This window comes from Saccostrea cucullata, unplaced genomic scaffold (genome assembly GCF_032062105.1).
Source record: "Saccostrea cucullata isolate Sc308-1 unplaced genomic scaffold, CSIRO_AGI_Scuc_v1 ctg17058, whole genome shotgun sequence".
In the NCBI taxonomy this organism is placed as follows: domain Eukaryota; kingdom Metazoa; phylum Mollusca; class Bivalvia; order Ostreida; family Ostreidae; genus Saccostrea; species Saccostrea cuccullata.
The window spans coordinates 1-11,244 of record NW_026934123.1 but is presented as its reverse complement, the minus strand read 5'-3'; the positions used below and the strand labels follow the sequence as shown (position 1 = coordinate 11,244).

The 11,244-nt window shown below is 33.2% G+C and overlaps 2 protein-coding genes across 2 annotated transcripts; one reads left to right on the top strand and one right to left on the bottom strand.

The window, feature by feature from the left end:
- The first annotated feature begins 6 nt into the window (after nt 1-6).
- LOC134239979 (uncharacterized) lies at nt 7-3,987 on the top strand. Its single transcript, XM_062722108.1, has 7 exons — nt 7-46; nt 156-248; nt 575-846; nt 953-1,167; nt 1,348-1,534; nt 2,073-2,276; nt 2,974-3,987. The coding sequence occupies exons 3-7, from the start codon at nt 639-641 to the stop codon at nt 3,219-3,221; spliced, it is 1,062 nt and encodes a 353-aa protein (XP_062578092.1). The 5' UTR covers nt 7-46; nt 156-248; nt 575-638; the 3' UTR covers nt 3,222-3,987.
- Nucleotides 3,988-5,015: 1,028 nt separating this feature from the next.
- Nucleotides 5,016-6,463, bottom strand: LOC134239978 (uncharacterized). The gene is made up of 2 exons (XM_062722106.1): nt 6,169-6,463; nt 5,016-6,042 (listed from the first exon to the last, which is right to left on the bottom strand). Exon 2 carries the CDS (start codon nt 5,889-5,891, stop codon nt 5,283-5,285), a length of 609 nt encoding a protein of 202 aa, XP_062578090.1. The 5' UTR covers nt 5,892-6,042; nt 6,169-6,463; the 3' UTR covers nt 5,016-5,282.
- Nucleotides 6,464-11,244: the final 4,781 nt, after the last annotated feature.

Below are 11,244 nucleotides of genomic sequence, written 5' to 3'. Positions count from 1 at the left end.
TAAACAATGCTGGACCAGTTAGACAGCTTATTGATTTAGAAACCAGGTGATTACTTCTTATCCACTTTTGCCAATAAATAAACTTTTTTGCTATCAATTTAAGCAATTTAATTAAAATCTTAATTATGAACATATACATGTATATTTCACAACAGGTCTTTCATTACACCATCAATAGAAAATGCCAACATTGACCACAACAGAATCAATGACTTTGTCCCAGAGGTGCTTCCTTCTGTATTGTCAAGGTAAAACTTTTTTATTTGCTTTGAAAAATTCTAAGGTCTGAGGGTTTTCTTACACCACTTCCACAAAGTGACTGGAACATATTAAAAAGAAAACACCATTATTTTAATTCATTAATTAACAGTAATAGTAAGGTAAATTCTGTAATTATTGTGAAACTGTACATGATAAACAATATCATGTGCCATAGAAATTATGCATTTAATTTTTCTGTTGCAACAGTTCACCAATATCAAATACACTTTTTCCAACTTCAAAAAAAGGCAATGAAATTTGTATTTTTATATACTTTATAGACATTGAAATAAGAAATTCTTTTATTTTTCAGACCAAGTTCCTCTGTAGATGATATAAAAGAATTTATACTACAACATCGAGAAAATTTCATTAATATGCGATCCGAAGACCCTCTCTTACTAGAAGTAAGGAGGGAACATGTTCTAATGGATGCTATAGCTATAATCAGGTACTCCCAGGAAGACCTTCACAGTCCTCTCCAAATTAAATTTTGTGGAGAGCAGGGGGTTGATGTAGGTGGACTAAGGAGAGAGTTTTGGAGTCTTTTTCTGTATCAGCTCTCGCATTCAATTTTTGTGACAGGTAAAAATTACGTACATTAATGACCATATAATCTGTGGATAATATCTGCAAAAACTTGAACAATGATATCCTGGTGTCAATGATTTTGTTTCCCTTTTATTGACAGGAAAGGAAGGAAGACTTAGTTTCCAAGCAAATTTTATGGAAAGGAAAAAGAACACTTTTTTCCACCTTGGACAGCTAGTTGCATTATCCATTCTTCAAGATGGTCCAGGAGCACCAATCTTCTCAGAGTGTATCACGGACTATATACTAAATGGAAAATACGATTCACTGGACCCAGAGGATTTGATGGAAGGTCCAAAGGAAATCTTGGAAAAAGTACATTTTTTTCAGTAATAATGTTAATATATTAATAAATGCTAAGAAATCAGAATGTTGTTTCTTAATTAATATAATTACATTTTAATTTTTAGTCAAACAACCATTTATGAACATAGCTAGATTTTCTCCTCTTGAAATCATTGGATGTACTAATTACTAGGTACTTGTAATTTATAGATGGCTACATGTTCCTCAGAGGATGAACTACAACAACAGTACATAGCTATCTCAGACTTTGCTACAGATGCTGGATTTCTATTACCAGTTATGCGATTTACAGCAAAGCATGTACCAACACTCCAAGCATGCCTTATAGAGAACCAAGTTGTGAGCTGCAAGGAGGAGCTGGACCAATTTATTAAAGGTACACTGATGTAAATGAAGCACTCCAATCAAATTTACGGTATTATAAAAATGTTCTCCATGAGCATGCAGTATTTATAATATACTATAATGTGATATGGAAGAATTCTTACTGTAATTTTTTTTTTAATGAAAACCAAGTTTCATAAGGTTGCAATGTCCCTGCCAAATTAAAATTATCCAACATTGTATTATCAATATACAGGTAACTCTCGAAACCTCAACTCAAGGGCAGAGAACCAGTGCTATGGTTTTTAATGTGATATTTATTAAACTGTAAATTATCAGAATATATTTGTGACTTTTCCAAACATATGCATAAAAATTGTTTTTTATGTTTCATATTTCGATGAAATAAAAATTTATTTCATTATTTGTTCCCACCAATATTAAATTTCTCTACGTATAACGATGTGATATGGAGAGATAAATCAATTTTTTTAAATGACCTGCAAGTTTCATAAGGTTGAAATGTCCCTGCCAAATTAAAATTATCCAACATTGTATTATCAGAATATATCTATAAAAATTGTTTTTAGGTTTAGATACCCACCAACTATTAAGTGCTCTGCGACAAGAGGAAATGAGAGACAAGTGCAGAGCACTTTTTAGTGGGAAAATAAAGCCTTTAACAGCTGCTGCTGTTCGGAATTTACTGAAATTTAAGTACACCGAGGGAAATAAGAGGCAGCAGGAGATGTCAACTGGGCAGGGCTTCTTAACCTTTTTACAGGCTACTAAAGGTATGCAGCTTACCTAGTGTAATCTAGCTTAATTAGCCATTTTTCTATTCCATCTCCCTCCAGTAATTTACAAAGAACATTCAATATTTTATGACTAAACCCTTATTTTTAAGCCTCAATATTCAAAGAATTTGAGGAAGTTTATATTTTTTTGCTTGTTCTGTCTGTCTAGCTATCCACAAAAACTTTAACATTCCCAACAAGACTGACCTTGAAGTTTGAACTACTTTTGAAAAATATTAACCTTTATCATTACTTTTTGACAGTAAACTTGATTGAGTGCAATGATTTTTATGATTTCCTAAGGCAATGGCTTCCCCTTGGTACTATTTTACATGTATTTGTCATCTGACCTTGACTTTGTACATAGAGCAACTTTAAAAAAAGATTAAATTGGTCATAACCTTTATATGGTTGCTGCTTGGTTTTTCATGTTTTACAGGAATATCGATTTAGTCCTTTCTTTGAGTAACAAAATTTTTTATCTTGATGATTGGGTTTTACTTTCATTTGAAAAACTTTAATTGAATTTCTGTCATAAACTGACATTCATGGGGTCATCAGTGTTTCAAAAACATATTTTTTTAAAAAAAATGCAATGAATTTTAAATACAATAACTGTTTTAATTTGAGAATTGTTTCTGTGGCATTGATTTTCCAATTGAATTATTTATCAAGAGTTGTTTTTTTTTATTAGGATCTGGGGCCACAGTAAATGGCATTAACATTAAGCCAAAGGACGTTCTAATGTGGTTGACTGGTTCAACACATATACCAGCAAGTGGATTCCACAAATCCATCGATGTGGAATTTGGGAGTACCACGAATATTAACACCTGTGCTTTATGCTTAACTCTGGAGATCAAAGAAGAAATGACGCAAGATGAAGCTGTGTCATACTATACAGAACTTCTCATTAACACACAAACCTTTTCCAAGGAATAATATTTAAGAAAATTGTGTGTACAAGTCTATAGTTTCAACAAGAGGCCCATGGGCCATATTGCTCACCACAGTAACAGATTTCTCCCTTTCTAATATCGGCTATAATTACCCTACACCTGGGGGTCATGATTTGAACAATTTAGAATCTACACTACATACCCCAGGATGCTTCCTGAGGACTTTATAGTCAGACAGACGGACAATGGACAAGTTGTGATCAGAGAAGCTCACTTGAACTTTCAACTCAGCTCAGCTAAGAATTGTTCAATTTGTGAATTTAGTATTCACAGTTAAATTTTCATTATTGAAAATTATAACCAAAATTTGCCGAGATAATTTTTCATGGCAAAATTCATCCTATTAAAAAACAATGTTGTATTTATGTAGTTTGAACCTTAGCAATAAAAATCCTGAGTATCATTTTCTTTCAAGATAAGCAGCTAGGCTACATAAGTCCTGTCAATTTTGCTTGTTATGTTTACCCATCTTCTTTGCTAATTATAATATGGCCAAACACATTTTGACTGTGCTAAATAAAGCTTTCAATACATTACACCTGAAAATTTTTCAACTTGCTTATGGAAATGTTTGATACATTTTTATGTCACTCTGTAGGCAATATAAAAGGATGAAACCTTTATTGACTGTGTTGACTTGTTCAATAAGAGTATATCTTTATATTACATGTATATATTCTAACCTGAATATGATAATGAATATATACATATCCCACCAAACTGTAAAAAAAAAATCACCTTTATTGACTGTGTTGACTTGTTCAATAAGAGTATATCTTTATATTACATGTATATATTCTAACCTGAATATGATAATGAATATATACATATCCCACCAAACTGTAAAAAAAAATCACTTGATACCAGGGGGGGGGGGGGGGGGGGGGGGTTTACAATAGAACTTACGACTAAGAACCAAAATTTGATTGTAATATTGTGCAGAAATGTCTATAAGGATGATTTTCTCCTGAGTTTGGACTTTCAGTGGATGTGGCATTCTCGGCACTAAGTAATGGCGAATATTAGTAGATTCTCATTGGTTGAGATATAAATAACATCAGCAACTTTAAATTGTTGTTGACAACGATGAGACAACTTATGCCCCACCTCTGTGTCGTGACAGAACTTTTAATTGGCTATTTACTACACCGGTTGACATTCGTCCGAATTTCTATCCTATGTATATTTCAACAGTGAAGGGAAGCTGTGTAAATTTCAGAAGCTAATTAGGTAACGTTGAGAATAACACGCCTTAATGAAAGTCCAAACTAAGCGTGTAATAATCCTAAATCTTTTTGAATTTGCTATCATTAGAATATTTTGTTTATTTCTTTTTTGAAATGATTAATTTTTTTTTGTTAAATGAAAATAGAATTTTTTAAGCAATATTTAAAACGAAGGTACAATTAGTTATTTGTTCTTGAGAATAAAAAATTATGCTACTGTCTTTCATTAATTAACAATTTTCAGTTGACTAATTAGTCATGTAATCAATGGCAATTGAAAACTGTTACTCAGTGAAGATACAACTGCTATAGTCAAATTAAGTTAAAGGGACTCCCATCCATTAAAGGTAGTTCAAGTATCTGGAGAATGCAACTTTAAAATTTAAAAATCGCAATAACTGTTCTCTTTTAGAAGTGGTTATGACCCTACTTGACAGGGTAAAGAATAAAGACAGTCAAAAAAGCAGCTGTATATACGTATTTTATATTTGCAATGTTAAAATAGGAAAAAGAATGTGAAGAATGAAAAAAAAATATTCGTAGTACATGTACATATATGTTTGCATTCGGATAAGAGATTTACTTAAATAGTGGGACAAATAAACTATACATGTCAATCATTAATCAGAAGAAAAGTACTCTTATTCTGACCTTAATATAGTTAAATTACTGTGATACTGTAAGAAAAATTAACAAGAAGAGCTCACATGTATTTTGTACATTAATCAACAAGTAAAAGGATGTTAAAGTAACTGAAAATGATTGGAATAATTGAAAATTTCAAGGCATTATACAATGAGTAGATCCACCTAATTTCTTTATAACTGATCCTGAAGAAATTGCAGAACTTGTAAATAACTCTCAATACCCAGTTGATCATTGTCACCATGTTGATCTATCACGTTTTTAAGTTCTTCAAGTGCCTCATCATTGAGAGGGCAAGGAACAATCTGTTCCTCTGTTTCTTGTGGTTCTTCTTCATCTGCTAACCCAAGATCTTCAACGCCATACATTTCCGATATTTCGCTCTCTCTTGTTGGATCAAACAAGTCTTTAACAGCAGTTCTCTCAGTACCAAACAGTTCTAAGGCCCTTGAAACAAACAGCTGCTGTGGTGACATGTGCCCTTCACTCCTTAACCCATGGTGGTTCCACTGTGACTGAAAAAGACTCAAATCAGCATTGATCCTCGGTAAAAATACAAAATGTAATGCCCATAGGTGGATGGCATTACCTATTTCGAACAAGTGTTCACTTTCCATGTAGGTAAATAGATCATAGTACAAGTTAGTGACACCTTTCCAGACGTCCACCCACAAACGCTCCACTCTTTGATTGTGTACACTTTTACCTTGTATGGCACTACCTCTATTCTCCCCTCTTTTTTCTACCATATATCTACACACAGACACATTCTCCCTACCCATATCACATCGAACACGTGAAGGAAGACCATACTCTTCCACTCCTCCTTTAAAAAGATCTAGCACTGTGGATGCCTTGTTGTTGTTTCTGGCTGCAAGATAAATGTTAACTCTGCTGTAGCCATCTATACAGCCATGGATTACAATGTTCCACCTGAAATTTAGAAAAGACAGTTGTATTTAATTTGATGAAATAACAAGTCAGTTTTAATTTGTGTCTAAATATTGAGTGAAAAATTCTTGAGAGGGATGTTAAGCAACATATAATCCATCAATATACCTGATCAGTCTATGGTTTCCATCAAAATGCCACAAAGAATTTGGCCCTGCTACTGAATATGTTCTTCTAATTATATCGGAGTTCTCATACTACGTACAATGGCTCCAGCAGGATCTATTTCATTCAAAGCTTCCCTTATCCGTCTCCTTTGAATGATGATACCTTGACCTGCCAGTCTAGCTCTCACTGCATTTGGACCAATTTGTTGGTTTTCTCCGGTAATATTCTTTATCATATTCTTTAGTTCTTCTTCACTCACTGGTGTATATTTTCTGGCCAAACTGATGTCATATTCCCTAAAAACCAATGAAAAACACATGTGTTGAATGTTTTTCAAACAGTTTTATTTTTTTTTTTTCATTTTCCATGATCAAATTATTGTTCCTGGTCTGCCGCTTTTATGATATATTTATCCTAGAAACTTTAATATCACTTATAACCTTTAAAGTAACCTATAACCTTTAAAGTAACCAGAAGTCTCAGATGAGACTGTAGCTTTACTGGTCAAGTAGCACGTGGAATTGAAACTTTGAGTGAAGCCTACTTGTTTGCCAAATTACATGTATATTGAAATCAGACCTAAGCTGTTGGAGGAGTAGCATTTTGAAAAATTGCTTACAAACTAACAGACAGACGGATGGACGGACAACGGACACCTTACTATCACATAAGCTCTTCTGGAGCTAAAAACTGTGGAGACTTCACACATTTCAAAAGGGTAGACTATTATATTGATCATTTTGGAGGGTGTACCAAAGCTTATAAGTAAGTAAATCACTTACTTATAAAATTTGGTACACCCTCCAAATGATCACTAATATGTTGAATAATATGGATAAAGTCTGTACATGTAATTAGCTCATCTACACTGTAAGCTCAAGTTTTGAGTTTTTCTAATTACCTCAGTGTCTGTTGTTTGTAAACTTTTCATATTGTGAAGGCATACAAAATTTTCCCATTATCAACTGGACCAGTAAAGCTGAAACTTATACTAAAAGCTTCCTGAGTAGGTGTATATTTCAAGTTTTTGAATAATATGGTCCACGGGAATAGTGGCCGGGAACAATGGCAAATCAAAGTACTTGTGTATAGAATAAAATATTCAAAAATCTTCTTTAGAACCACTGGCCCAGTAAAGCTGTAACTTAAGTAGAAGTGGCCTGGTGTAAAGTTAATTATAAATTGTCCAAATCATGACTCCCAGGGGTAGATTAAGGCCACATATGGAATCCAACTACATGTATTACAAGAGTGAACATAAGATGAAAAATAGACTCACAATGTGTGAGCATTGTGGCCCATGGGCCTCTTATTTTATTGGACTAACTTGATTTTATTATGGTCACAATACACCCTCTACACCATGAACACCTTTATTAATAATGTGAATATTTGGTGTATAAGTTGTCTTTATGGGTAATTAAGTGATTCTATTGATTTTTTTTTAAAACTACTGCCTTTTAAACCAGAGTGTCTTCAGCTTGAATACTTATGGGGATACAAAGTATGATTCTATTAATTAAGGACATGGATGTCAGTTGGTTTTTTAGTTTTAAAGAAATTTTAAAGCTTTTAAAGCTTACCTCAATCTGCGACAGACAGTACTTTTGGAGATGTGGAGGCATTTAGATAATTGAGGGACCGTGAATCCAAGTGAAACCAAGAATTCTAATTGTTCCATGGACACGTCGTATCTTGGAGCTCCACATCTGCCAAGTCTGATCTTTCCAGGTCTATAGCTAGAATGACCTATAAAGGAAAATATGAAAAAAATGTTTTACTGGACACACTGAACGGAACGAACATATTAATTAAATGAATAGGTAAGAGAAAATATATTTGACTTACATCAATATAGATGTGTAACTTACATCAATATAAAAATGTGTATTACCGGTATTTTTGTCATGCCCACATAATTGAAGATTCAGAGGTATATAGGTTTTGTTTTGTCTGTCTGTCTTTCTGTCCATTTGTTGGCAAAACTTTAACAAGTTGCCCATAACTTTTGACTAAGTGGAGCTTTAACTTTCATATTTCATATTTTTGTGACAAGACCTTTCTTTGGTGACCGACAAATTTGACCTCTTGACCTTGGTTTTTGAAACACTTATACAAAAAAAAATCAAAAATTTTACTTTGGCCATAACTTTTTAATGGTGAATACTCTAGACTTTCATGCTTCACATATGTATTTTTGTATCGAAATCTTCATTGGATACCATCAACTTTGAGTTGATCTTGACCTTGGAGAATTACGTACTTAAAAAAAGTGTAACCTCAACGATAACTTATAAATGGTAGGGCTAGGGTTTTCATATACTTCATATGTTATCCTTGTGAGAAGACCTTAATTTCATTAAATTAGAAACATACAACTTTCATTTGACTCTTTGACCTTCAACTTGGTGTTTTACCTACTTTTTGCCATACAGGGACATCATGCAGTGATTCACAAAAATCTTGTTATATTTATCGATTAGATCATATTAATTGGATCACATACTAAAGAGTTCAATACATTGCATGGAACACATTATGAAGACATATCACTTTGATTATCATAACATACATAATTTAGTGATCATTTTCAGAACGTACAGGGCTTCCTAATACTTTATTTTCAGTTGTATTGAATTGTTAATTAGTTTACCTAAACCTGATGCCTCCCTTAGCTGCTCAAAATCTCTCAGCATTTCCCGAGTCTCTTCTAAAATTGGCCCAGTTTCTTCTTGTGACAACACAACGCCAATGCCTCTGACAAGATTTCTTTCAACGCGCTCGATTCTGAAACAAAGCTTGCATTAGAAAATTATGTAAAGCTTGAAAAATAAATTTAAATATACCTTTAATTTTCTTTGTATTTTACAAAACAAAATCATATAAAATAAATAAGAGCTAATGTCGGCCTTTCAATGCTGAAACCATTGTTTAAAAAGGTTGACACAGAGATCTATAAAATAAAAAGTTGATGTGGCATTCCTCCTTAAAGAACTCAAAATATATATTTTTTTCAATATAATTTTGCTGTATATAAAAAGACTTGAGGTCTTTTTTATATGTACAGCAAGATGACATTTCTAAAATTCTTCATCTAGCAGAGGTTTATTTGTAACTTCATACATGTACATGTACGTGGTGCATTTAATTAATATAGGAAAAGCTGTTTGGCTATATATTATTTGTTTACTCCACAATGTATGACTTGTGCCATTCATTGACCTTGGTGTCATTTGAAAGAACTTAGTTAGTGGAATATGCATACCAAACATGAAGTCCCTCGATAATTTTTGTGGTTCATTGTAAAGGTTAAAAAATATTTTTAGCTTATAGGTTACAATTAAGGTCACAAGGTCATTAACGTTGGTGTCATTTGAAAGAATTTAATTATAGTGGAGTGAATCTATCTTTCATGGTTTGTAAGTTACATGTATGGTGAATGTTAAAGTTGATCAGGCAGTAGCAACGGGGGGGGGGGGGGGGGGGGGGATAGCAACCTGACTTTTACTATAGGAAATGTTAATTGAAAGGTTGGTAGCCCCCCCCCCCCCCAAATCTGTACACTACAGGAAATTTATATAAGGGAAATGTAGTACTGAATGCTAAAAATTGATACTGAAAGAAGTTGATGACACTGAAAAAAGTTGTCAAACTACCCGACTTTGGACAATTTTCCTTTTTTCTTTTTTTTGTTTTTTTTTTTCGTGTCAACTTTCTTCAGGTAAGTGAAATTTTTTTTCTCTGGGCTGCCCCCCCCCCTTTCAAAAACGATGCTACGTGGCTGTTGACAACCGAGAGACAAACAAACAAGACAAAAACAATATGCGCCCCGATCTATTGATCCGTGAGTATAAAAATAATTTTTCATGATACCCATTGCCGAATATAAGAACCTGAAAAAAAATATATATTTAATTAGATACTGAGTTTTAGTACAAAATAATAACAGCTGGAATATGAACATGATGAAAATTTTCTATAGGTCTTGAGAAATATAACTTTTCTCACAACACATAAAAAAATCTTGGATCCGCCAACAAACAAGATAAATATGCAAATTTATGATGCCTACCTTCAAGGTAAAACAATGCTGTCAATGGTTTCTGCTTCAAGGTTATCTGTGGCTGATAAACGTATACAGTCATTGATGGTTTGCTTTGTTCGTCTTAAGAATTCTTCTTTAGTGTTTTCTGATTCACGGTGATGTCTTGTATACGCCATTACCGCCAATATTTATTAGAAATGCTAATTTGTAACATACTTGGTTATTGGTTGATTTTTACTTAAGTAAAAATATTTAATTGTGAGTAGAGAAGGCCAGTGTTATATTTCTACTGCAGTAAAAATAATTAATGTGTGAGTTAGATGGCCAGTGTTTTATTTTTACTGCAGTAAAATTAATTAAATGTGAGTAATGTGGCCAAAAAGTAATCTTACTTCAGTAAGAAATTAAAATTTTTAAATGATTTTTACTGGAGTAAAAATAATTTTACTGGAGTAAAAATATTTAATTGTGAGTAGCATTGGCCAGTGTTTTATTTTTACTGCAGTAAAAATAATTTTAGTGGAGTAAAAATAAATAATTGTGTAGTACGTCATCAAAAAGTGGTGTAATGAGCCTCCTTAAACGTCCCTCTTGAGAATTTTTCACTCATATGGAGACGTCACCGTATGCCGGTGAAGGGCTTCAAATTGAGACCTATACTTAGCACTCATGGCCATTGAGCAGTGAGGGTTCTTTATCGTGCCAGCGCCCACCTGGTCATGAAACCTACGGTTTTAAATTCATATCCGAAAGACCCGTGACTTTCACTTCTAGTGCCGAGCAGTCATTACCTTTGTTTACGTCTTGGGTATGACGCGGCGCCGCGAACGAGAATCGATCCCGATCACTAAGCGAACGCTCTACCACTAGGCTAGATCTAGTTATATTTTCTTGAAAGGATCAAAGGGATTGGAAATATATAAATATATAAAATATGAAATGAAAAATCTTCCAGCTCACCTCGATTTCCTCAAAGGTTATTACCATGAAAAAAAATTGTACACATGTTTTAAAAAGTAATTCTTTAAATT